The following is a 27,392-nucleotide window of genomic DNA, read 5'->3' as shown; positions in this document are numbered from 1 at the left end:
AACATACTAGACATTGTGTTCCCAAAGAAATTACTGTAACTTCAAGTCAAATTTTACCACCCCTGATGTGCAGTAATCATGGCTTATAAAGGTTAATTTGTTGCTAGATAATTCTGCCAAACTGAAATCTAAGGCAATCCACAAAAGGTTAATTACAAATTATATGGAAGCAAAACAGTCACTATGTAAAACTAACTGGAGTAAGGTGTTCAGTGGAAAAACTGAAGCTGGAATGTGGAAAATTTTGAAAGAGAAATTGTTTGCGTGAAAAAAATAATGTTTAACATCAGGATCTAGGCATACAACATCAGGTGGTTATACAAGATATCTGAAGGTGAGAGACCAAAAATATAAGAAATGGAAGAGAGGTCGAACTACAACTTTGAAAACTGAAATAAACAAGCTGGACAAACACAGATTAAGCATAGTGTGAGACAAGATCAAGAAAAAATTGAAGAAAATTTATATAAAGATATTGAGCATTAAAGGAAACCTTTTCATAGATACATAAGATGTGGAAGGAGTAAAGACACAAATTGATAAGATGTGTGCAGATTCTAAAATTTATTCTCAGACAGATTACAGATATATTTACAAAATCTTATACAAAACAGTTTGGCTGCACAAATGGGGTATGAGTTGTCCTAGTGACATCCAGGTAACCTCAGATACTGGAATCAAATTAGACTATATTGAAAAATAACTGTGCATACTGGATCCAAACAAAGCACAGGGAAGAGACGGAATAAGTAACAATGACCCGAGAACACTTCAGCAAGAACTTACAGTACCATTATACCTAGTGAATAAAATAAATATGGGGAGATTCCTCAAGACTGGAGACATGTGCTTATTAAAACTGTTTTTAAGGGAAAGGGGAGTAGGACAAACCCAGAGTCATTTATACCCTTAAGTCTACTTTCATGTTGTGGAAAATAATGGAGAAGGTAATAAGTTATTGTCAGAGCTGGATAGGTTGGGACTTGAAACCATATATCAGCATGCATATGTTGAAAACAGGTGTAGCATGATGTTCTACAGCAATATAATAATAGCTATGAATGAAAAATTGTGCTGTGATGTAATTTATATAGACTTAACTTCAGCATTTGACAGGGTCATACACAAAACACTGATCAATAAATTAGTACAACTAGGTATTGATGTACTCTTGCTAAAATGGATAGCTGCATGGCTTACAAATAGGACATGGCAAGTATCATACAGCAATTGGATAGGTGACATGATTGGTTACAGTCATGGTGTCCCACGGAGCTCTGTCCTAGGCCCTTACTTGTTTAGATTGCATCTTTCAGACCTAACATTTTCATCTGAGGTGTTCTATAGTCTACATGCAGATGACCTGAAATTGGGTAAACTGATTACATGTGTTACAGATAAGGCATGTATACAAAATAACTTGACTAAATTGATCATTTGGGCACAGGAGAATAATATGCTGATAAACATATCAACAACTAAGCATATGAGATTTGGTAGACATAAATTGAAAGGTGAATATTTGATACAGCACACAGAATGAAACTGTAGACTCATTTAAGGACATGGGTATATGGGTAGATTCAGCTATGAGTTTTTCTAATCATATCAACCAATTGGTTAATGATAGTTATAGAACTATAGGTTCTATAAAAAGATTTATAGGAAATCAAAAATAATGAAGTCATTGTTTGTTAGTTACATTAGACCCAAACTTGAGTATGGAATAACAATATGGAAACCCTATAAGAAAACAAGCATGAGTAAACTGGAAGGAGTACGACAGAAATATACCAAGGGTATCCATGGATGTGAAAATTTAAATTATTATAAAAGACTAAAATATTTGAACTTGTACAGTGTCTCTTACAGATATCCAAGAGATCTTATTCAGGTATACAGGGCATTTGGTGACAACTACCTCTGGGAACATTTGGGGTTAACAAAAAGTACAAGAGATTCAGACAACCTATGTAGATTATATAAGAATGAGAAGTGTACTAATTGGTTCTCTGACAAAGTAGCTGATGCATGGAACAGACTACCAAATTACATTAAAGCAAATACTAGTTTAGATAATTTTTAAGAACAGCCTGGATACGTATTATGGAAACAAGTGTTTTGGCAAGCTAGAAGGGCATTAATGCCCATGCTTGAAATATTTGTATGTATGTACGTATATAGATATATATGTATAGCAGTCTGCCTTGTCTTATACAAACAGAAATTACATGTTACAATGTAGTTTTATCACAGTAATGAATTTGCACTACCGAATGCTGAGATGAAGGACCTTAAATGTGAGAAAAGTATTTAAATTAAACAAGTAATGTAAAAATCTTACTTGTTTGATTTAATGTTTTTCTTACATTTAAATGCAGCTCCAACTCTTGAGATCAAGGCAGTTGTTAACAAGATTCATTAAATAAGAGCAGGCAGGTATGAATGAGTTAATAATGTGCAAGAAAGAAGAATTTAGTGGCAGCTAGGCAATGGTAAAAACATCCCAAACATGTCTACCATACTGCCTATATAAAAGGATACTCCCATCAAAGCCTTTATTTGATCCAAAGGGGTTATGCCATACAACAATTTAAAATCAGAGCAAATTACACAATATTGTATCAGGGGTTGTACAAATGTATAAAGAACTCAGAAGACCAGAAAGCAGTAGCATTTTTTTTGGAATGGGTCCTTATTTTTCAGGTATGTACTGAAGGGAAATACTAGTGAAGATATGGATGTAACTTAATAGTCAGATCTCAGAATTGTCCATAGGCAATTCCTTTCTTAGCTATCTAAGAAAGTATCCCAACTTTGCTAGCTATGTGGCTACCTATGGCTAGTACAGAGATAGGTGTTTTTACATACAACAATACTACTGAAATCCAGTTAGCGTATAACTCTTCATCTACTTCTGTGCTGAGAAACAGCAATTAGAAACGTATACAGTCAGTAGAAGAACGAGACAAAGGCTGTTTCCTTCACGTTTAGCATTTCTGTTGGAAACTGAGCTACTGACAATGTCAATCAAACAGAAGCTTCTCATGCAATGGACTATGACAGGAGACCATTGTAAAAATGTCTGCAGGTGATTACTTACTCACCTTAAGTAAGTCATGCAGATGTACTTCAAGGGTTTAGGAAAATTTCAAGCCTTCCTATAAAGTCAGATAACTCAGAAATGCTATTCCATCAATAAGCAGGAAAAAAAAAAAAAGACTCTCATGACTTATACCAGACATTTGCATTAAAAAAATAGACAAATTATTTGGTATGTAGCCAAAGATGCAACAAAATTAATGCATTAAATTTTGATCTTGTTGGATAACCATTAGAAATTACTACAAGGAGTGGGGTTGCTGTTTCTACCATAAAGTAACTCATTTTCTTCAATTCTATTAAAAAATTAAAGTTGTCTTAACAGAACAATATGACTGTTCCTGCTTCAGGGATTCTGGTTAAAATTACCTCCAGCCTCACTAACATCAATTTTACTCAATATTTATCAGTTGCTTATTCCTTGTATTGTAGACTGATAACATAATTTACATTCACATGTGCTCTATATACCATATGAATTGCATCAACTAATTTTCTCTTTATATGCATTTCATTATTATTATTATTATGTTACTGTATAAACCAATGCTCTTGTATGCATTACTATGTGCCTGAATGGTATTTTTTGAACTTATGTATGCCTGTCATTACCGTTGTCAACTGGGTCATGACTAAAACTGGTTCTTGGACCAGCTCACATATCTAGTTAAACTAAAATACATACATAAAGAAAGAAAAAACAAAGAAAACAAAACAAATACAACCATGGTACAGTATTGCTACAGTGACATGTATGGTGATACTGACAAAGATCCAACAACTACTGAGGTATTTATTCATGATTTGTTTGTAACGTGTCAGACTGGCTTTCAAAATCTCAAATACTGATCACTTGATTATTGTGGGTGCATGCCAAACAAAGTCAGAGTTGCTAACAAAACAGTAAAGGAGGGATGCGACAACACCATAAAGATACACAGAAGTACAGTCCTTAAGAAATCTTACATTGTATCCAAGAATGATCCATCAAGAATTATGATTAAAAGTCAGATTGGTTCTAACCTACTGCAGTTAGTTTAAAGTGGGAACATTTGGGATGTGATTCTGTATTATACCCTCTATCTGCAGTCAGCACATACAACTCCATTAACACAAACTATATTTAAAACTACATGGAAAATCCCAGTTTCATTCTGTGCATCTCAAGTCCATATGGGGACAATTACTATTACTTACTCATTTAATTTGTACATAGAAAGATGTATGGGAGTGACAACCCGAGTTCATACACTGAAATTTAGTAAAATTTAGGAAATTTTCAAGGAAGAAAAAAAAAGCTTATCATGGTAAATGTATTTTGCAAAGTTGGTTTGGTTCACTTTTAGTTTTTAGGTGATTTAGTACAATTCAAAAAATACTTGTTAATGAATAACACTTTCTCAAGATAAATTTTGCAACATAGTTTTCCCACATAAAATTGACAATGACAAACATCCTCAAGACTTCTGAATTTCAAAATAATTCACTGGTGGCAGTCTGTAGTACTTGAGCTTTTTGCTGTATTTGCTGAACAAATTCTAGTGATTCATGCTGTGGAAAGGTAAGCTACTTCTATCTGCCAATTAATAAGGGGTGGCAACTAAAATCTGAACTACAAATACAAATGCATAGCTCATTACAGGCAGTATGTCGTCTCAGCATTATACACTATAAGGTGTTATACTATGAATGACCTACAGAGCACTGTCAGATTTCTACATCATTATAGTGTGACCAAATATTTGGACTAAAGGTTTGGACTAAAAGCTAAAGAAGAACAAATCTCAAAAATCCCACTTCTCCGGAAAACCTCTCTTGCAAGAGGTCGGGGCAAAAGCACCCTGCACTGCCACCCAGAGCTTATACATACCAACTCCAAAATCACCATACTGCGGAGTTAAGGGAATATTCCAAGAAATGGCATCTATGCAAGTCCATTCTTTCATGCCATTCAGTCTACATATTTTGGGATTTGATCTAATGGGGCTCAGAGATTTCAAATGGTTACCATTTGGGGACTATCCCTGCAACAAGTCAGTGCATCTAATTGACCATACCAACTTTCTAAAGGTAAAATTAAATGGAAATCTAAAATAAGATGGGTGAGGGAAAACAGTTATGCAATAGCAAGATATTTTGCCTAATCTGTGTGACAACATGTCTTACACAGAAAAGACTGTTTACACTGCATGACATACAAAACACATACAGCATCATAGAATTCAAAAGTGCATCTATTACAACAGTATACCCAGTGTTAGATTAACAGAGCATTAGCCTTTCAGATTTACTAAAGTTCTGTCTTAAGTGTCACTACAATGTTACAGTGCTCCTTCTCATGTAGAAAGCTTGGTCTCGGTGTTCTCATTGTTTTGAAGTCTTAAATTGTGTATTGTACCATTTTATACATTATACAGACCATAATTTTCCTGGATTGATATTTGAGAGCCACATCAAGGCAACGTTTTAACATCTTTAAATTTACAGCTGGTTATCCTCATGTATTCTAAAATGTTTAGTTCCAAATTAAGTGCAGAAGTTATAGGTCAGTCTTAAATATAGTGAATATGTATTCATAAGCATATAAATGATGATTAGTTCAGTACCAGGTTACAACACAGTGTCAAGAACTTCTCAAGCTCCTCATGAACTGTTGCATTGTTACTACACAGTCCCCATCCAAAGCATGATTTAAATGGTTATACCCGGCAGTGTAAACCTTGGCTCTAGATGATTGTTTCAGCTGAAGTGACACCCCAACCCCATGTGCAAAAATGGAAACGAGGGTTAGTAGATGGATGGATAAGCAATATCCAAAGATTAAAAAAAATTCTTTGCAATATTAATGTACACTAAGATGGCCACATTGAAGACTGAAGTTAACAGCCAAAAAAGTGTCCTTACTCTGAAAAATTACAAATTACTACAAAGGATGACTTCAGCTAATGTGTACTCAGAATTTCCAAGGTCCTACATTTTTAAAAAAAACTTAAAACACTCTGGTCTTAATAAATGCAACTGTAGATGAAAAATGGAGATGCCAATGTTAGAAGTGCAATGCACATATACAACATATCTCAAAGAACTTGCAAGCATAAACCCAAATTTCACAAGGAGTGTAGTAATATATGTACCACGTACAAAAAGTACCCAACTGCTAACATTTTACAGATATGCAAGACAAATATGATTCATAAAGATATACACAAAAAGAAAACAAATATATAAGGCAGTCCTGCTGCAGTGAGTATTTTATATTTCCTTAATAAACCAGGGGCAAACCTTCTGTGCATTAAAATATGAAGCTTGGGCACATCTTTCCAAAACCACCACAACCTGGAGTATGGAAATAAAGTATTATTAAGAACCTCCTCTTTTCATTAGTCGCCGGTAACACCCACCTCATCAGTATACCCTCTACATGTCAACTCTAAACACTAAGAGACTTTCTCACCCAAGATTCACCAGCAGTACTGCATCATAACACTACAAAACCATGCGTATACTCCCTTCATTTCATAAGGGAAGAGGAAAAGCTGGAAGAGACAGGAGTAACTGGTGTTGAAAGGGCAGTGCTGTGTGAACTTAATGGGGACTTGGGTGGAAAAAATAATGTTAAGGGGATTCAGTACTGTTAAAAACATGATCAGTTTTAGTTACAGTACTGATAAAAATGGGTATTTCTAACATATTCTCATACCTGCAAACTGCATCATACATCACATTTTGTTTTTAGAAATGTAACCTTAATTCATATTTCCTCTGCAATGCAGTATTAGAAAGCTGGGGGATTAAGAAACATAGGTAAAGTACAAAAAAGTGTAAGTTAAACAAATGGGAGAATGCATTTTTACACTTCTGACACATCAGCATTTCACGGTTAATTATTTCTGAGGATACTCCTGAGGTTACAGCTGCAAGGCATTTAAAAACAAAACAAAGGCCGACATATTTTTGGACGTTTTAGTTTCACTGTCAACTCAGTTTTTTTGGTACGACCACATTCGCAAATTGTTGTCAGCTTAGGTACCAACAAATATTTACATATCAACAAAGCATTTTGGGAAATCAAAATACACTACACTACATTTGCTTAGAGAAACATCTACTTACTTACATCATGGCTTCACTACTAGATCATGTGTTCATTTTCAATATAGGATGTTCCGTCTCGGAGTCATAGCTGACAACTTGTCTTACCAAGATCTCCTGATGCTGCACTTACAGTGTATTAAGTACCATTATTTCCACCATAATGTAGGTAATTAGTCATTGTGGGCTCAAACTTACATGATGTCAAATCAGGAGTTTTTTTAAAAGGCACCATTCATATCAACGAAAATTAGTTGCAACATTTGCATTACAAACTGTAAATTTTGATACTTTAGATGGTAAGGAGATTACTCATATCACTAAGGGTCTGTTAAATTACATTTACTACCAAAAGTGTGGCCATGCAATAAGAAAATGAGCAAAGAACAAAACAAATAAGAAAGAAAATCTCTACTGAAAACTTTTGTGGCAACTGATTACATTTGCCGATTTATTATTATTTATTTCAATGACAGATACATACATACATAATTATAAATATTTCAAGTACAGGCATTAATGCCCTTCATGCCTGTCAATATACCAAAGCCAGTGTTCCCATAATAAAAAAGTGTCCATGCTGTTCTTAAAAATAGCTAAGCTAGTGCTTGCTTTAATTTAATTTGGTAGTCTATTCCACTCATCGGCTGCTCTCTGAGAACCAATAAGTACACTTCTCATTCCTACAGAATCTTCTGCATACATTATCTGATGATTCTCTAGTACTTTTTGATAACCCCAAACATTCCCAGAGGTAGTCTTCTCTAAATGCCCTAAATATTTATTTTTATTTATTTATTTATTTGCTGTTGGTTAACCAGGATGGTCCATTGGGCCAAGTGAACCCATTTTCAATGGAGTCCTGGGGAGAAAAGCTCCAACAAGAATACATGTTACGGAGATATACATTACATAGTATACAACTCATAGCAAGATAAAGTTTACAAACAGTAGAATTATCCACGAAAATAATGATAGAGTGTAGTAATATACATTATGAGCAAAATATAGGAGGTGAAAGTAATAAGGATAGAGGAAGTGGAGAATGATTATGTGGGGAGGGAGCAGGAGCATTTCCATCTGGATGTTAAGTAGGAGTGAAGTGTTTTTTTAAAGGTAGGAAGGCTAGCGATGGTGCGAATGGAGGGAGGTAAGGAGTTCCATAATCGAGCTATGGAAAAAGAGAGGAGCTTTTGTCCTGGGGGGTGAAGGGGTCTATGGACTACTATTAGGTTCTGATTAGTGGATCTGAGAGGTCTTTGAGTCTGGTGAATTTTAAAGGTAGAAGAAAGGGTGGGACAGAGGGATGGTTGGAAGATGAGTTTGTGTGCAAATGTGAGTTGAGTGTAGGAGAGGTAGTTGGGAAGTTCGAGCCAATTTAGTTTATGAAGTGGTGTGCAGTGGTGTGTTGAAGCTTTGGTACTAGTGGCAAATTTGGCTATTTTGTTGTAGCAGGTAGATAGTTTAGTTCTAATAGATGATTGTAGGTTAGTAAAAAAGGGGGGCACCATAAAGGAGAGAAGGTAAGAGAAATGTAGTAGAGAGAGTGAGTTTGATTGCTGATGAGAGGAATCGCTTGTGTTGATAGAGCAGGCCGAGTTTTTGGTGGGTTTTTTTTATGTTTATTAGTAGATGGGACTCAAATTTAAGGTTATTGTCAATTTGAACTCCTAGAAGTTTGGTTTCGGATACCAGTTCAAGTGGAGTATTATTCTGACTGGTGATGGAGAATAGTTGTTTATCAAATGTGTTTGTTTTAGAGGGGGTAAATATCATTAATTTTGATTTGACTGCATTAAGTGCAAGATGGTTATCTTTCATCCACAGTTCTGTGGTGGAGAATGCTTCTTGGGTGAACTGGAGAAGGGTTGGAATGGAAGAGGCTGCACAGATGATTTGTAGAATCATCAGCGTATTGGATGATACTAGCATGGGGGATAGAGTGATAGTAATCATTTATGAAGATGTTGAACAGGAGGGGGCCTAATATGGAGCCTTGTGGGACCCCTGTGGGGGTGTGTAGGAAAGAGGAGATGGCTTTTTTCCATTTGACAGCTTGTTGCCTGTTTGAGAGATAGCTAAGAAGGGTAAAGGCAGTGAGAAAAACAATCAGTAAGGAAGAGGGTAAGAGCGGGAGATAGTGTGAGTAAGTGGAAGGGGGAGAGAGGGGACACGAGGATGCGTAAGGAAGTAGTCTAGGAGTAGTGGAGGTGGAGAGGATGGCCAGGTGAAGAGTTAATAAGGACCTATACCAGACACTGTAAAAGTTCAGATATTTTAGTCTTTCATAATAATTTTCCCATCCATGAATGCCCTTTGTATATTTCTGCTGTACTCCTCCAGTATACTCATGATTTGTTTCTTATAAGGTTTCCATGGTGTTATTCTATACTCAAGTTTGGGTGTAATCTAACATGCAATGACTTCATCATTTCTGACTTTCTACACTTAATAAATCATTTTATACAACTTATAGTTCTATAATTATCATTAATCAATTGGTTGATTGGGTTAGAAAAAAATCAAACCTGGATCTACCCATATACCAAAGTCCTTTAACTAATCTACAATTTCAGTCGTGTACTGTATTAAATATTCAACTTTCAATTTACGTTTCCAAAATCTCATATGCTTAGTCTTTGATGTACTATCAGCTTATATTCTCCTGTGCCCAAATGGTCAATTTAGTCAAGTGCTTTTGCAGTTATGCCCTATCTGTAACATATGCAATCAGTTTACCCAGTTTCAAGTCATCTTCATACAGGACTGTAAAACACCTCGGATGAAAAAAACAGATCTGAAAGATCCAATCTGAACATACATGGGCCTAAGACAGAGCCCTGCGTGACACCCTGACTGCAACCAAAAATTTCCCTTGGCAAGTACCATACAGCAACTGGATATGTCCTATTTGTAAGTCATGCAGCTACCCATCTTAGCAAGAGTACATCAATACCTAGTTGATCTAATTTATTGGTCAGTGTTTGGTGTATGACCTTGTCAAATGATGAAGTTAAAATATGTAGAAAATTACATCACAGCACAATTTTTCATTCACTGCTGTTATTACATTGCTATATAACATCATGTTGCAGGTGATAATACATCTATTTCCAACATATACATGGCGATATAACCAAAGTCCCAACCTTTCCAATTCTGACAATAACTTATCCAATATTACTGCCTTCATTATTTTTCCACAACATGAAAGTAGACTTAAGGGTCTGTATGACTCTGGGATTTTCCTACTCTGGGGTTTTCCTACTCCCCTTTCCCTAAAAGACAGGCTTAATAAATTCACATTTACAATCCCAAGGAATCTCTCCCCATTTATATGACCTAGTAAATAATAGATATAATGTGGAACTTTAAATTCTTGCTGAAATGTTCTCAGGTCATTATTACTAATTCTGTCTCCTCCTCATGCTTTGCTTGAATCCGGTTTGCACAGTTCTTTTTCAATATAATCAAATTTGATTTTGGTATCTGAGGTTACCTGGATGTCATAAGGACAATTTATCACCTCTCTTTGTGGAACCAAACTGTTTTGTCAAACACAACAGATATCGATTATACTTAAAAAATCATATGCAATACATTTAGGAATCTACACACAGTTTATAAATTTGTATGTCTTTACAGCTTCCAATAATATCTATAAAATGGTTTCCTAGTATGCAAAATATTTTATATAGATTTTATTCATGTTTTTATCTTGTCTCACACTATGATTAATTTGTTTGCTTGTTTATTTCAGTTTTCAAAGTTGTAGTTCGACCTCTTTTCCATTTCTTATATTTTTGTCTCTTACTTTAATCAAATATCTTGGGCGGCCACGGTGGTGCAGTGGTTAGCATTGCCACCTCACAGCAAGAGGTTCTCCGGTTCGATCCTCAGCTGGGGTGCCTTCTGTGCAGAGTCTGCATGTCCTCCCTGTGGTCGTGTGGGTTTCCTCCGGGTGCTCCGGTTTCCTCCCACATCCCAAAGACATGCTTGGACACACTAAATTGGCCCTAGGCGTGAGTGCGTGCATGTGTGTGCCTTCTGTGGAAGGTTGGGTGCCGGGCTGACAACTTGACAACGTAAAACTTCACTGCCAATCATGAGCAGACAGTGATCCGCTGTGGCGACCCCTAACCCGGGAAAAGCCGGAAGAAGAAGACCTTAATCAAATATCTTCTTATGGAAATATATTATCCTGATATTGTGTGCCTAGATCTTGGGGTTAATCATATTTCTGATTTTTTGCATTTAAACAATTTCTTTCAAAATTTTCCACAGTCCTTCTGCAGTTTCTCCAGTGAACACATCACTCCAAATAGTTTTATATAGTGACTGATTAACCCAAAGCACAGAAGATTAGACATTAGTTTGGCAGAATTATCTATCAACAAATTAACTTTTAAAACACCATGATCACTGCACATCAATGATGCTAAAACTTGACATGAAGTAACAGCAATTTCTTTAGGAACATAATGTTTAGGATGTTCCATTCCCTGGTAGTTTTATTTTTCTGTTTACAAGATGAAGCAATTGTTGTTCTTGAACACATGCTGTAAATAATTTCTTCATTAATGTTATTGAATCAATATTATTCCAGTGTTTTTCTGGCAAATTTAAGTCCCCAGCCACTATTCTTCTTCCCTCCTGTATTTCATGCAAGAAATGTATGAATTCCTCTAGGTCATCAGTGCTTCACTTTGGTGGTCTATGCACTCCCAACACCTGTTAAGTGTTCCAGGGATGCATTTATTGCCAGTTACGCAAGGTTGTCTTTACTGTCACAGTACACAATCTACAGCATTGGTGTTTCATTGACCATGTAGTAATCACAGGTCTCGTAACTATCTTTAATCTCTATCGTAACACCCCGCCTGATTTTTTGTTAGAATTTCTGTTACAGTAAAAACATTTATACATTGACAGAACTGGTTTCCAGTCATTCTTTAACCATGTTTCACAAGCAATGACAACATCAATCTTGTGGGAATGTGGCAAATTTTCCAAAAAAAAAAAAAATACATAAATAAAAAAAAAAAACAAACAAAAAAAAAACCTTTATTATTAATGCTGCTAACACTGACAAGCATCAGAGATGCATCAAATGTTCGTATCTGTGAACTGTTAAACTTTAGACCTGGCAAAAATCTTGCTGTCAAGTATTGCAAAATAACTGCTGCAAAAGTCATCTTCCCTGATCTTGACAAGTGCATGCCATCCTGCCTGAACATGTGTGGATGCTCTACACATTTCCATTTTTTTAAATATGGGACATTTTTTTCATGCAGGTATTTTCTCAAAATATATTTTCATTCACGTTGACATCACTCTCCTTTCTACACATGATTTGTGAACAATATGTCCCAACACCTGTACAAGCTACATTATCTAAAAGAGCTGCGAGTTCCCAACTAATGGTCAGAGAGTCCTTGTGGAGGAGATCATTGGTGCAGACATGAATAAAAACAGATCCATACTTTCCTACATTAAGGCATTCCAAGGCCTCTCTCACATCCTCTATTTCTGCTCCTGACAAGCATAATACTATTCAATGTTTAATATCTTCTCTGCAGATGTAAGTATCAGTTCCTTTAATAATTGAATCTCCAATTACAAGAATATCTTTTCTGACCAGACCTGAAAAACCTTCAGAAATATCTGCTCTATCATTTGTTACGAATGAATGATCTTCATCACCATTAATCATACTAATTATTCTACTCTTTTCATTGTTTTATTACATTTGCAAGCATACGATTCTCATGCAGCTGGCTTTGTAATTCCACAGCTTGAAGCATGTTGTCAACATCTGTCTTTATCCTCGGTTTTCTTACAGTAAAATTTTTCAATCCTTCCACATTTAGTTTCAATTTCTTCCTTTACACCTGTCCCTTGCCTCTGTTTTCTACCTTCTCTTTTGGAAAATGGGTCCCTTTTTCTGTAAACTGAAGGTTTTCTGACAGAAAAATGTTAGCATTCCCTGTAATGTGTGTGTTACTTAAAGTGTCGTTTTTAGTATGTATTCTCTTGCTTCACAGACATTTATCAGGTTCTTTTTCTTCCTTGTTATTTGTTGTGAATTTATCCCTTCCTTCCTTACTTCCTTCTAAATGCCCTGAATCCTCAGATTGCTGAATACGTGTACCCAGAATTCCATGGTTGTCAATGACATAACTTTGTTTCATGGGAGATCAGTGATCTTTACAGACATTAGTCACTTCCTTTCCTAAATGTGTTCTATTTGCTCTTTGCTGGACATTATTTTACTCATTAGTCTGGTCATTAATATATGTAACAACAGTTCTCCAAGTTGTGCCAATTGCACAAGTTCAATCTTCATCAATAAGTCTAGATTTACTTCTAATAATGGTAAGCAAATCATCCAATTTTTGACATGAAAAACACAGATCACCAGTGTTATCAAGTGTTACCTTTAAATATATACAGCATTTATTACACCGTACAATATATTTTGTGTTTTAACAAACCATTAATGGCAACGAATCCATTTCAAAAATTGTAAAAGAAAAGAATACTCAAAATCAGTTACCACAGAATTCAAAAAGAATTTAAAATCAACTTCTATAAGAAAAGTCACACAATTCAATATTTAGTTGTGTTTTGTTTAAGTTTAGTAAAGTTTTTTGCTCTGAGCATACAAGCTGTGAAGGTCACACAAAACCTGGAATTTCTCTACATCATTCACGCAGTAACTTCTGCTCACTACCATTCACAGCTGTACCTCTTTTAACAGTAAAGATCAATAAATCACAAACCAAGATAGGATTGTTTGGATAAGCTCTCTCTGGTTTAAATGATATCAATGAAGGTGGCCACCAAACCTAACCTGATGGAAGCAATTAAAGGGTTTTTTTTTGTATAGTGTACTTGTACACTTCCATTACAGTGGTGCAAACTTTGGAAGCAAGCACACAAACTATTACATTATGTGCAATATGTTGCAGTAGTCTGCCGCTGTGGAAGCAATGAAGTGTATAAAAATTCCAAATACTTTTGAAATAGAGCACAGTTTTGTTTTTTAATGATTTCAGTCACTTAAGTGATATGAAATGAAACTCCAAGAAAGACAAAATGATGTTAAACATTGGTGTAAATGCCACTCAATCCTGAGAGATATTTTAGGTCTACACAATTAATCAAAACGTTCAGCCTATCTTTCACAGAATGATCCAGAAAAATGCTCCCTTTACTGCAGACAGCAGAAATATGCCTTCCTTACAAAAACTTTAGCATATAATGACAAAAACTGCTGCTCATGTTATATCTGAAGAAATGTACCATGCAGCACATCAGATATCAGCTTAAAGGTTTATTTATAGGACATCTACATCTCATGAATATCAGTGGGAATGTTCCCAAACATTAAATGATGTATGCAGAAAACCAAATTGTGAGGATGGAGGTTGAAAGTTACAGGATGGCTGCTTTTTGTTATGACAGCCCTGTTTTAGATGATCTCTACCAGATGATACAGATTATAATAAAGAATACAATTTTGAAACTTACTGCAACAGAAGAATATCTGAAGTAAAGACTTTACTAAGAGAATATTGCCACTTAATATTTCAGGAACTGTATACTAGTCAAGAATCATACTGAACATTCACGTGTATAAAAAATTATAGAACCAACGAGTTCTATTTAGACCTACACATTTCTGTGGAAATACTGAACACTTCACAATATATAACAACAAAAGCAAAACCAATGCACCAGATAAAGTCCAGTTCCCGCTCCAAATAAATGTCAATGAATTCAAACAGGCAGAGGACCAGCACAGCATAAAAATAAAAACATTTAATGAAGATGGATAAAAATACAAATGTAAGCGCTTTCACGTAGTGCTACTACGCTTCATCAGACATGAAAACTACAAACAAAACAAACAATCTCTTTTTAAATATCCAGCATCCAATCATAACCAGAGACCAATTAACAATAACTGATCTCATTAGAGGGAACAGAGTGTGTTAAAACCACCATTCCAGAATCTTGTAAGCTCTATCCAATGTTAACAAGTCCATACACACAAATCGCATCCATAATAAAATATACTATAAAAAACTTTTTAAAATAATAAAAAGTTCTACACATTATATACCTTTATTAATAAAATGCATTAACTCACATCACTAGATGTTATGCAATGTTGAATCACAAAGTAAAATTAATTAGTTGATGTTTTTAATTTTTGATTCAACATCTCTCTGGCTATGATTGGATGCTGGATATTTAAAAGGAGATTGGTTTGTTTGTAGTTTTTATGTCTGATGAAGCATAGTAGCATTACGCAAAAATGCTTGCATTTGTATTTTTTATCTGTCTTCATTAAATGTTTTTATTTTTACGCCACGCTGGCCCTCTGCCTGTTTGAATTCATTGACTTCACAATATATGCCAAAATATGCAGCATGGCTATGCATCAGTCTGAATTAACAAAAGGGATATTAGGTTAATTTTAGGCTCCTGTCCTTGCAAGTTCTGAAGCCCACAACCAGTAAATACTTCAAAGGTATGATCAATATTGCGGTTGTACATTAGGAGCTCACAAACATGTAATGAAACAAATAGCACAAAAGGTCATCAAGTGCTGGGTAAGTGATGGATTCTGTAACATTCAATGGAACTGAACAAGTGAATGTCCACACAGCGCACATTACATATAACAGTACAGTACCCAGAAAGGATATCCGTTATCACCCCTCACAGACAGAATCATACAGTTACAACATCATAGGAGGTTACTAGGCTAATGGCCCTGGGGCCCTTAAAAGCCTAGACAAGAGTTTATCCCCTAAAAGAAACCTCATTCAGCACCTGTTGCCCCTGTCAATGAGGGACACAGGTGGAACCCCTGGGACAGATTTCTGGTTTCCCATCCACTCATCAAGGCTACACTTGAAGATGGTCAATGAAGTACTCTGTTTGACATGTACAGGAAGTCTATTCCAGAGATGGGGCAGCCTCTGGGAGACAACCCTGTCTCTCCAGCAGGTTTTGTTGATGTCGCATATTAGATTCAGGCCTTTCAAGCAGGTAATGTGTGAGGAGTTAGACATATGGATATGGAGAATCTCTAGTAGGGCAGGGTCCGAAATTGTCTTGTAGGTGAGACACAGATCACCTCTGAGCAATCTGTATGATACTGAGTAGAGTGATAGTGATTTGAGCCTGTCCACATAGGACAGGTGTTGGAGGCCATGGATTCTCTTTGTGAGGTATTTCTGTGGTCTTTCCAGAGGTCTCCCTGTCAATAAAGCTTAACATTGTGAAAAATCTACTTTCTTTCTAAATAACAATGTATCCAACAGATATTAAAGGAAAACAGAACTGCAGTTAATTTCAGCAAAATGCCCTTGTTTTCTTTGAGGTTTAAGACCCAGCTCAGGTAAATTGTAATGATCATTTGTGTGTACCTATTCAACATTAAAAGAGGAAGGCCTAACATAACGTTTATGGATGTGGTGAGAGAGGACATGCAGGTGGTTGGTGTGACAGAGCAAGATGCAGAGGACAGGAAGAAATGGAAACAGGTGATCCGCTGTGGCGACACCTAATGGGAGCAGCCGAAAGAAGATGATGATGGCAAAGTCACTTAACTATATTTTTGAATAGGTGCAGTTTTACACTTCCCATATCCTATATAATTATGTTATAACATGCATAGTTACGGTCATTTCTGAATTCAGGTTAAGTAGTACCAAAGACACACAAACAGTAGTTGCCACTACTTGTGTTATCAAACTAATGTCCAAAATATGGTTTGGAACTTCTCTGAGGATTTCAATTCAGAAATGTTTTTTTTTTTTTTAAATCCCTATTAACATGTAATCTGCAAATATCATAGGAAAGTTTACTTTAATAGATGAAAGCAGGCATGTTTGAATACATTTTACAAAATTCTGAAAAACTGTCTAATGAATCATAACTAATAAGAAGTAGAAATTTAAAACCTACTTTTTGTGTCATTAGAAAACAGAATTTACAGATCAACTGGCATAAATATAAAAAAAGACAGCAATAAAGGTTAGTACAACTGCCACTGGCGTAACTATTTCCAGGATACAATAAACTGATAGTCGAGACATGCATCATTTGACAGAGGACAGGGCAAAGTTTAGTCTAAAAACATGGTGCAGGCGTTCCAGTCATCAGGCAGCACATTCCTTTAAGTGGCACATGTACATCTACAACACCCTAATATCTACGTGGCTTAATAACGGGAAACAATACTAATGAAGAGTCATGCACAGTGCACGTGGCTGTGTGCTGATGTCCCACTCACAAAGTACAAAAAACAGTCTCACTGCTCTCTTGGTGTAAGCATTACTAATGTACTCAAATGTAAAATAGGTCATTCCATGATGCAATACAATTTCCAGAAATGCTTTCTGAAAACTACATTAAAATAAACAGTCAAAGCCACGTTTGTAAAACAGCCTTGATAAAAATTGAAATATGAAAAAATCATGTCTCAAAGATTCCTGTGCCCATGGAATAAGATTCAAGTCATAATATTTAACCTAATAACGTTTTCTTTAAGAAAGAATTTGATGACTACATATGTAGCTATATTTTAGAAAATGGCATTCAGGCCATTAAACTCCTTGATGGCCAATACATCTTGAGCCTTGAACCTAAAGTTTTAAATTAACAATGAAGAAAAATAAATAGATAAAAATTACCTGAAAAACAACATTTCAAAACTGACGGTATATTACAAAGTAAATATTGTATTCTTTACAGGGAGATAATTTTCAGGGCCTTTAGAATGAGAAGAACTGCTATCAGCAAGGTGTTGACTTCCTCATATTCGAGCTTGTTGAATAAAAGCTTTAAATGTGAGGATATATATGAAAAAGGGACAGTAATATTACAGTGCATCATACACAAGACATAATAAAAATAATGCTCACCACCACTTTGATTTTAGCTGTCCCAGAGACTTCCCATGCTTTGGAACAAGTTTCCAATCTACATTAGGCAGAGCTCCTCGCTAACACTCTTCAAGAGAAACCTTGACGAGTGGATGGGAAACAGAAAGTTTACCTCAGGGATCACTTCAGTGGCTGCTGCTGGACAGAGGCACAGGAAACTAATCTAAAGAGGCGGCGAAAGCCAACACATTCTGGCTAGGCTAATAAATGCCTTCGGGCAGATAGCCTAGTAACCATCTATGAACCTAAAAAAACAGACTCAGACTCTATTTATATGTCTAACAGTTTGCTTGTATGGCCTTTTTATTTATTTATTTTTTGCAACTCTAGCGCTGCCTGCTAACCATCAAACCCTTTCTTGCTCCATCATCTCACTGCTTCCCTTCACCAGGAAACAGCCAGCTGGGAGGGTTCATCACTATGGAGATAGCACTACCATGTGTGCCTCTGAGGGTATGCAAAACCCCTCCCCTCCCCCAGTGATACAAGCGGGCTACACTTCTTCTCCATTTCTGCCTGGCTCTTCTAATGTGAAGACCACTAACCAAACACTGGTCACTTGGATCACAGGGCCCCATCCCTCTGTGCCATGGAGCCGGACCTACCACTTGGCCACTTAATAGTAACTATACTAAGATATATGCAGGTATCTAGAAACACTAAAGACTTTAATAATCCCACCTTACAAAAAATACACAGCTGTAACCTAGAGTGTTGTGATTTCTTCAGAATGCAGCACATCTTCATATTACACAAGCTGATGTGTGTGCTAAAGAAAGAAGTTTGTAAAAACAAACAGTATGTGACTTAACTAAGCATCAGTGACTTAACAAAAGGGAAATAAATGCATACTTAAACATATCCATTCAACATGTAAACGTTTTTATAGAAATATGCAAAGATTTTTGTACTTTTCACACATTAATCATTTGGGAAGCATGCAGGGGAAGCTTTTACTATGCAAGTAAAGGGTGACCTATTTTAGCTGTCAGTTTCTAGTATGTAATTACCCCCTTGAAGGAAGGTGAAAGGACCCATAGTATCAATAAATGTTATAGTTGGGAGACTTAAATGTATGTGTCTTTATACCTTTTTCTTGCCAAGTGATTTGTACATTGGAAAAAAAAATCACTCTTCTAAGTATTTGAGATTGTAAGCTTTCGCTTACATGGGTTCGATACATAATCGTTCGCTGTAATTAAATCAAAAGGTGCTTCAACAAAGTATTAGTTTAAAGGGTGTGCACACTTATGCAACCAGCTTATTGTATGTTTTTTTTTAATACTTTTCCCCTAACAGATTTGTTTGTTTTTCAATTGAATTGTACAAGTTATAGGTTACATTAAAGGTGGGAAAAGTTTTGAAATTATTTATTGTGGCCCCATTTTTTTTATATCGTAAAAAGCTGGCATTTTAACAAGGGTGTGTAAACTTTTTATATCCACTGTACATACACACACACACACACACACACACACACACACACACACACACACACACACACACACAAACACACACATATATATTTTACATACACAACAAAAACACACACACGGCTGGCCTTACATAGACAGCTAGGGTACTATGCATGGAAGAGCACTGCTGTAATAAATGAATAAATACAAAGGAAAGAAATATATCATTGTATTTCTTTAAGACATAAATAAATCACAGTGACCTGTTGCAACAAGACTGGCCTGCCCTTCAGTGTAACAGATGACCCAGGGAGGAGATGCTCCACTTGACTTTACCATGCAAGTCAAGCAATGTGCGACGTTAGACTTGAATATTGCAAGATCAAGGAGCAGGTACCATGCAACGTTCAAAGTGGTAAGCATGAAGTGCTTTACAGTACTGAGTACCTGCATCAGTTTTTTGTATTCAATCAAAATGCTTAACTCTAATGTCTAGCTTTACTGATCGTCTGTGTCTTCAGCCTGGGAGAGGGGGCATTTGGAAGAAGTAAAATTACAAAGAGTAGATGCATGGTGTGGGACAAAGTGAGGACGTTTGTCCTTTTCCCATGACACTGGCAGTGATCATCCAGACATTTTGCTTTAGTTACAGCCGTTTGATTTGTGTGGAGCAACTTGGAATACTTTTGACGTGTGGCAACTTAAAATTTTTACATGACCATTAACATACCTCTCAACTGTCCAGAATTTTGCACAATGTCTATCTAGGCATTTTGCCTCTTATTTTAGGTCTGCTCATCATAAAATTTGTGGTTTTATGGTAAATATATGGGATTGAAGTCACAAGATAATGGCAAAACATGACTTTTTAATTTCATTTTCTTCAGAAAATGCAAATTCATTTTAAAACTGTTTTTCTTGCTACTATCTACATTATAAAATCAATATTTACAACTTGCACCTGACTTTGGACTTTTAACCCTCATTATTTTTGGCTCTATTCAGAATTCCTGCACTAACAGGTTGAGAAATATGGCCATCAGACTTAATGGCTATAACTATTGAGGAGCATTCCTCTCAACTGTCCTTAGACTTTGACTTAAAATTTTGCTCTGTCCCACCTAAAACCTAGACAAGAGTCATCAACTTATTTTGGTACAGAAAATGCATGCTATTTCAAATTATTATTTTGCCAGCTCATCATATTAATAATACTAATATTTTAAAATGTTTTCTTGATTTTTTTGTTTTTATTTGTCCCTGATTCTGGATGTAAGAGGCTGAGAGCTATGGGGCTGCAGTTGGCTGGATGAAAATATGTCATGTTCTTGGCTCAGCTTTTAGCAGTCACTGCCATCTGCCTTTGCATGACTAGTGTGCATTTGACACAAGTAAGATGGGCTACTTAAGTTGACACCTAATATGCACAGAGTAGGCATGTAGAACTGTTGTGCTGTGGGTGCAGGAAAATGAGTAGCTGCTTGCAGTTATTTGCTTATTATTCGGGTTTTGCAGAACTAGTGTAATTGGGATGAATCAAAATAGAATAGTTTAATGTGTGTCAAATGTATGTTTGGAACAAAGTTGAATTTCATTACCTGGACATCTTCACAATCTACTATCCAAATGTACATATAACTGCTTGACAGGAGTACTACAAATCTGCATCAAAATCCACTTATACAGCCGAAGGGGAAAGGGGGGCACCAGCCTCCCCACAAACACTGAAGGTCTTTTGAGAAATGACTGCAAATTGAGAAAGTGACTCCTCTGCCCTGAACTCCATCTAGTCTAAAGCCAGCCCTGCTCCAACAGGTTTACACAGATCATCACTGCTGCATGTGTGGTGAGCTGGAGTTGCTGTTATTTTTTTCTTTAACTTTCCTCTAAAACCTCACAGGTCACTATCTCATGTTGGGCTGGGAACAGCGTAGTCGTTATTTATTTAACTTTCCTCGCAAACATCAGAGGGGTGCGCAAAGGATGTGTTGTCTAAAGGCAAGTTGGAAACAACATGGCAATTCTGTTCTCCTCATAATCAAGCAGTCAGGTGCATATACAAGTGGCTGTCTTTTGAGGTAGGGTAAAGAAGCATTCTGTTTACGTATGTGTGATAGTAAATATGTTCTATTTGTTTTTCCAGTTTTGTCCATACATGACATCAGAGGGGCGCACTGCAGGTGGCTGTCATTTGCTGGTATGGCAGGGCATCATTAGATGAAAGGGTTGGATAAAAGTTCTAAACCGCACCTCAGAGCATCTATAATTATGTGGCTTCTGGCACCTATCCGGCCCCTAGACCCCCTAGCTCAGTTTAGTTATTACAGTGTAGTCTTGGTCAGTTAGGGTGTATTGAAAGGATTCAGGGAAAACCATAACTGAAGAGCAAAAAATTAATTTTTTCCCTTAATCATGATTTTTGTTCACCTCATCACCAGATGTAAAAGCTTGTTAAAAAAATGTAAAATGTACCTCCAGAAAAGCATCTAGAAACCCCCGTAGCTTCTAGGGGCCTTAGGCTTAATGCAATTTCTTACTATACAGTTATGAGAGAGCAGTCTTGTTGACTTAAAATGTGTTGAATGAATGAGCAAATGCAGTAAAAAACTATAGAGCAAGAAAACTGTGAAAAAGCAGAAGAAGAAAGTAATCTGGTTGGTGTGGCTAGGCCAGGATGAAGGCACAGGGTGGAATGTGCTGGGGTATGCCATGGAGCCCTTTCGCCTAAGGTGCCAGTTAACTTACATCTAGCCCTGCATATATATATATATATATATATATATATATATATATATATATATATATATACACACACATACACACACATATATATACACACACACACACACACATATGCATACACATATGGGTAGCAAAGTGGAAAGATCGCTGCACAGTTTAAGGGTCCGGAAATTCAATCTAACTTTTGGGTACCACCAGTGTGGAGTCTGCATGTTCTCAGCATCTTTGCATTGGCTCTCGCTGAGTACTTTAGTTTCCACCGACACACTAAAATAAGCTGAAATTGCTTGATCGGCTAAACTGTCCACATGTTTATAAAGTGAATTTACCATTGCCCTTATGTCCCTGCTCATAGTTGTAAATGGTTTGTGGATCAGTCCATACAGCAAGATAACAAAAGATACAATAATATAATTCATACACCTCCATATAATCAAAATCTCTAGCTATAATATATGAAGTGTTTCTCCCCGGGACTCCACTCAAAATGGGCTTTGTTCCAAATATGACTTTCCCGATAAGCAAATATTAAAATAAAAATAAATAAATATTTTCATATATGCCCATCCATGCAAATGTGCATCTTATTAATGTGTACATTACAAATAAATAAATACACACACACAAACACACACACACTTACTTTAAAGTGCATTGGTAACTTTGAGGAGCATCTTTTTTTAATTTTAATTCTCCTGACACTCCTCACATTAAAGTTTCAATTGATTTTCAAAACAAAATGAAGACTATAGTGTCTTGTCTGTATGTTGCTGTTTACTTAGATCCCTATAACAACCCCCACAAAATGATGTAGTGGTAGGTAATGGGGGTAGTAATTTACATGAGACTAAACTGGTTTACATACCAGTAATGAACTGCAAAGTTGCTGCTTCTTGCTTACATTGCAGTTTATCTACTACATCATCATGTGTGAATTTTCAGTGGGAGATGTGCAGCCTGCAAGAACTACTTGTCATATTAGTAAGTAAAAAAACAAATAATAATATATAAATGAGGAATGCTACCATTCAAAGGTCTCCAGCCGAAAAAAACAAGAATATTCGAAAAAACAGCCAGATAGCGACCACCACAATATAAATAAAACTAATTTATTGTGTAACAAGTGCTTTCACGTGCATCCAAGCATGCTTCCTCAGGTTTATACAACTTTACTCCATTAGATAGCTTTTATATACTTCTAAACCATCTACTAATTAACTTTAATTTAATCAACTGATGAAATCAATTAATTAATTAAGCTGTTAAAACCAATAAGGCAGCTTAAGGAAAAACAAGCATAGATAAAGATATATATTAGTTATTTAAAGCACAAAACAGTATTATTAAAATATATTTATACATACATATATGTGTACATAACATCATAAGAACATCATAAAACATCTTAATCAAAATTCAATACAAATAAAGTAAAAATAAAATAAAAATAAAAATGACTATTATAATATATAAATGTAAGAATATATAAATACATATAAATTAATATATATATGTATTGTACGTGTTTGTATTAAAGAAATATGAAATAAAGAAAAGAAAAATTAGAATACTCTAACAAAGCTGCATGTGGAATATAATAAGTGTATTAAATGGGTTGTAAGGTATCATAACCTAGAATTAATATTAAATTCTAATCACGTGCAGTTAAAACAGGTTTGATGCTGATATATTGATTCAAACCTGGTTCGATATGTGCCATCAATCTTAAAATCATCTCAGCTCAACTGTTTCTAAATAATTCATCTTGTCACCACCTCTTTTATTGGAACCTACCACCTGTATAACTCTAAACCTAAAGCTATGGCTAGGATGAATAGCAACATGTTTAGCTAAGGCATTATTTGGGTTTAACTTCTTAATATCATATATATGATTATACACTCGGTCCCTCAGCCTTCTTGAGGTCATACCCACATAAAATGCCATGCATTCTGCACATGTTGCTAAGTATATCAGGTTAGCAGTTTCACAAGTAGCATAAAAGCTTGGAGTGTAGATATAATTAAGAGAGGGATGGACAAACTGATTATCACTGGCTATATATTTACACATGTTACACCTGTTGCATGGAAATGTACCATGTCTCAGAATTTGCTTATCTACACTACTAGCCAGTAAATCAGTTTTGTCAATACAGAAGAGCCTCTTTAAATTCTTACTATTCTTATACCTAAAATTAGGTTTTGCCCCTACTAATTTAACACACCTATTGTCTACAAGTAGAACATTCCAATTTTTCTTAATAATATCAGTAATATAACTTATATCACTGGTATACCTTGTCGTAAAAAATACCTTACTTAAATCATAATGAGTCCTACACTTATATCTGGTCTTAAAGTATCTTGGAACAGCAGAGACCTCTATGTCCATAGGCACAGAACCCATGACAGAACAGTTTAACATACATAACTGTGAAGCATTGTAACCTCTCTCTTGGAATAACTCTCTTAAATGATCTAGCTGTAAACTCCTATCAGTATCACTTCTACATAAACTGGAAATCCTCTTACATTGGCCCCTAACAATATTAGGGAACATGTGGCGTGGATGCATACTATCATAGTGTAGTAATGCATTCCTCCAGCAAGGCTTCCTATATAGGGTAGTTGAAATCAAGCCTTCTGGACTTTTAAATATTGTAATATCAAGAAAATGTATCTCATGAACTGTCTCCATTGTAAATCTTAAAAAATCAGTTGTAGATTCTAGGTGAGTAACTAAATCATGTAATAGGGCTAATTCTCCATCCCAGACAATTAATATATCGTCTACAAAACGTCTATATAACAGAATATGTTGAAAAAAACTACTATTAAACAAATAAGTATATTCCCAATGTAAAAAGTAAGTAAAAAAACACTACTGATGCACTTAACATGAAAATGCAGTAAGTTATACAATCATTTAGTCAGTGAGGCATTGTGGGTCTTTCATGATGTCACAGCAGGGATTTTCAGTTGTGAGAAATAGAAAATCACTGTGCTTTCCTTTCCGGTAAAATAAAATGCAAAACCAGCACACATTTTTGCATCAAAAACTGTGAAATTTGTTTCACTAAACAGTAAGGAAGTTATATCCAACTCCAAAGATTTGTACAATTGCTTCAGAAACTAACATGCTTTAAATGCATAAATATTCAACATACACACCTCCCTCTTACCATTTTCCAACCATGCTTTGTTCTTTACAGGTAGCGGGAAGGACTATGCCTAACCCAGCAGACAGTAGTGCAAGACATTGAAATTCAGTCTAGACGGTACCTGCCAGTGTATCACAGTATATGCATACATACATATATAATATATACACACACGTACCTCTTATATACATATATATATATATATATATATATATATATACATACATGTGTATGCAAACAAATATACAGTAAAATTATATTACATACACAAACTATTCATGCATACCTGTACAAACACATTTATATGTATACTTATACATGCAAATATACAATACATAAATACTGTACAAGAGCACATAACTTAGACACGGCTCTGCAGAAAGCAATTAAGTACTTGGAAGTGTGGGCTGAAGTTTATAATAACTGCACTTTATGAAAAGAATCTAATTTTAGGATCAGTGTTTCATGCACAGATTTTTGATGAATCTTCTTAGAGGAAAAAAAAATGTCACCTTTGTATTTTTCCCCTCAAGTAATCTCTGTACATGATCTATGGCAAAACCTTTAATTTGAATCACATCTTTCCTTTTACAGCATTCATCAGTACAAAACAAATTAAGCATAGAATAGGTTTTCTACCACCGCTACAAACTCACAAAAAGATTTAATTCTCAACAGCGCACTTCTTTCAAATTTAGTTGCTCCCACCACAGCTTGCTTCATCAGTATTTATGGTGGAGACTCACAGTTAAAACTAAATATGTCTTTCAGCCAAGCTTATTAGTAAATATGGGAGTGCATTGTTCTACAGTTCCAGTATAACAATGATCAGACACATACTTTCTTTCAGATGTATACATATAACTGGGCTGTCACAGTAACCTACATACCTAATTACAGGAGTGTTGTGCTACAGCAGCAAATCCTAACAACTCTACAAAAACACAGTACCTTACTATCGCTAGGGCTCAAATATAAATTCAAAAAATTCTGCAAAATGCTTAAGCCCATAAAGGGGGTAATGCATTATGTGTGTGGGTTCTAAAATACAGAAACTGTTCCAATACCACTATTGTTTTTAACAATGTCCTTGATACAGTATTAGGTATTTGAGACTTTGGACCTTTTTAAAACACTTCTGTTCTTCTACAATGTAAAGCAGCACTTAAAATTACATCAGCTGATGCCAACATGCCCCTGATGCACTTTGCACATGCTGCATTACCCCCTTTCAGCTAGGACAATAAACCTTTATGAGCAGCCAACAAGTTGCCTTTTCTCAGTAGATACTAAACTATTAGCGCAACAGTATTACCTATGTTTTAGCCAATGCCACTCTGGGGCAAAAAGGTGCACCTCTTCGATACTGCCCTCTGCTGTGCACTTTTAAAACTATTCTGCAGATAAGACAACGACAAACGACTATTACCATGGACTAATGAAAAGAAAATAATAAAGATCTTCACTTTGTCACCCAGTCAGTTTGGTTTCCCCACTTGTTGTTTGCCACTTACCAATGTCTGCTCATACTGCAGTGCCCGCTGTTCGCTGCCCTCCCTGGCCATGGCTCCTCCGCTCTGCTCACACTTCTGCCCCAAACAGCGTGTTTCAGCAGCAGTACCATCGTAAACCGGTGCTCTTGCGCGCGCACGTTTCTCCCTCCCACATCGGTTCGCACCAACTTCCTTCAAAGACAGCAGAGGGGGTATTTTTTTCAAAACAGTAGCTAAGCAAGTCGTTTATTTATGGGTACTGTGTTTCAAAAGCTGATAAAATAAAAACAAAAGCGAATACGATTGAGGTGATGGTGGTGTAGTCCGAGATCTTAGTATCTAAACGTTGTTGTATTTTTTGTCCCCAGATAATGGTTTAGCCTTCAGGTGCTGCGGTTAGTGTTGTTGTGTAACATGGCAG

General features: G+C 35.8%; 1 protein-coding gene across 1 annotated transcript in view; it reads right to left on the bottom strand.

Moving 5' to 3' along the window:
* LOC122800985 (chloride channel protein 2-like) overlaps positions 1–27,106 on the bottom strand; it is a 784,127-nt gene extending 757,021 nt beyond the window's left edge. The window contains exon 1 of the mRNA XM_044070406.1: positions 26,993–27,106. Coding sequence (XP_043926341.1) covers positions 26,993–27,043 — 51 coding nt within the window. The 5' untranslated portion in view covers positions 27,044–27,106. The remainder of the gene's footprint in view (positions 1–26,992) is intronic.
* Between the last annotated feature and the right edge of the window lie 286 nt (positions 27,107–27,392).

Source organism: Protopterus annectens, chromosome 4.part1, assembly GCF_019279795.1.
Source record: "Protopterus annectens isolate FY-2018-M chromosome 4.part1, PAN1.0, whole genome shotgun sequence".
Lineage (NCBI taxonomy): Eukaryota > Metazoa > Chordata > Ceratodontiformes > Protopteridae > Protopterus > Protopterus annectens.
Note: the sequence above shows the minus strand (reverse complement) of the source record. Positions and strands in the feature narration are given on the sequence as shown.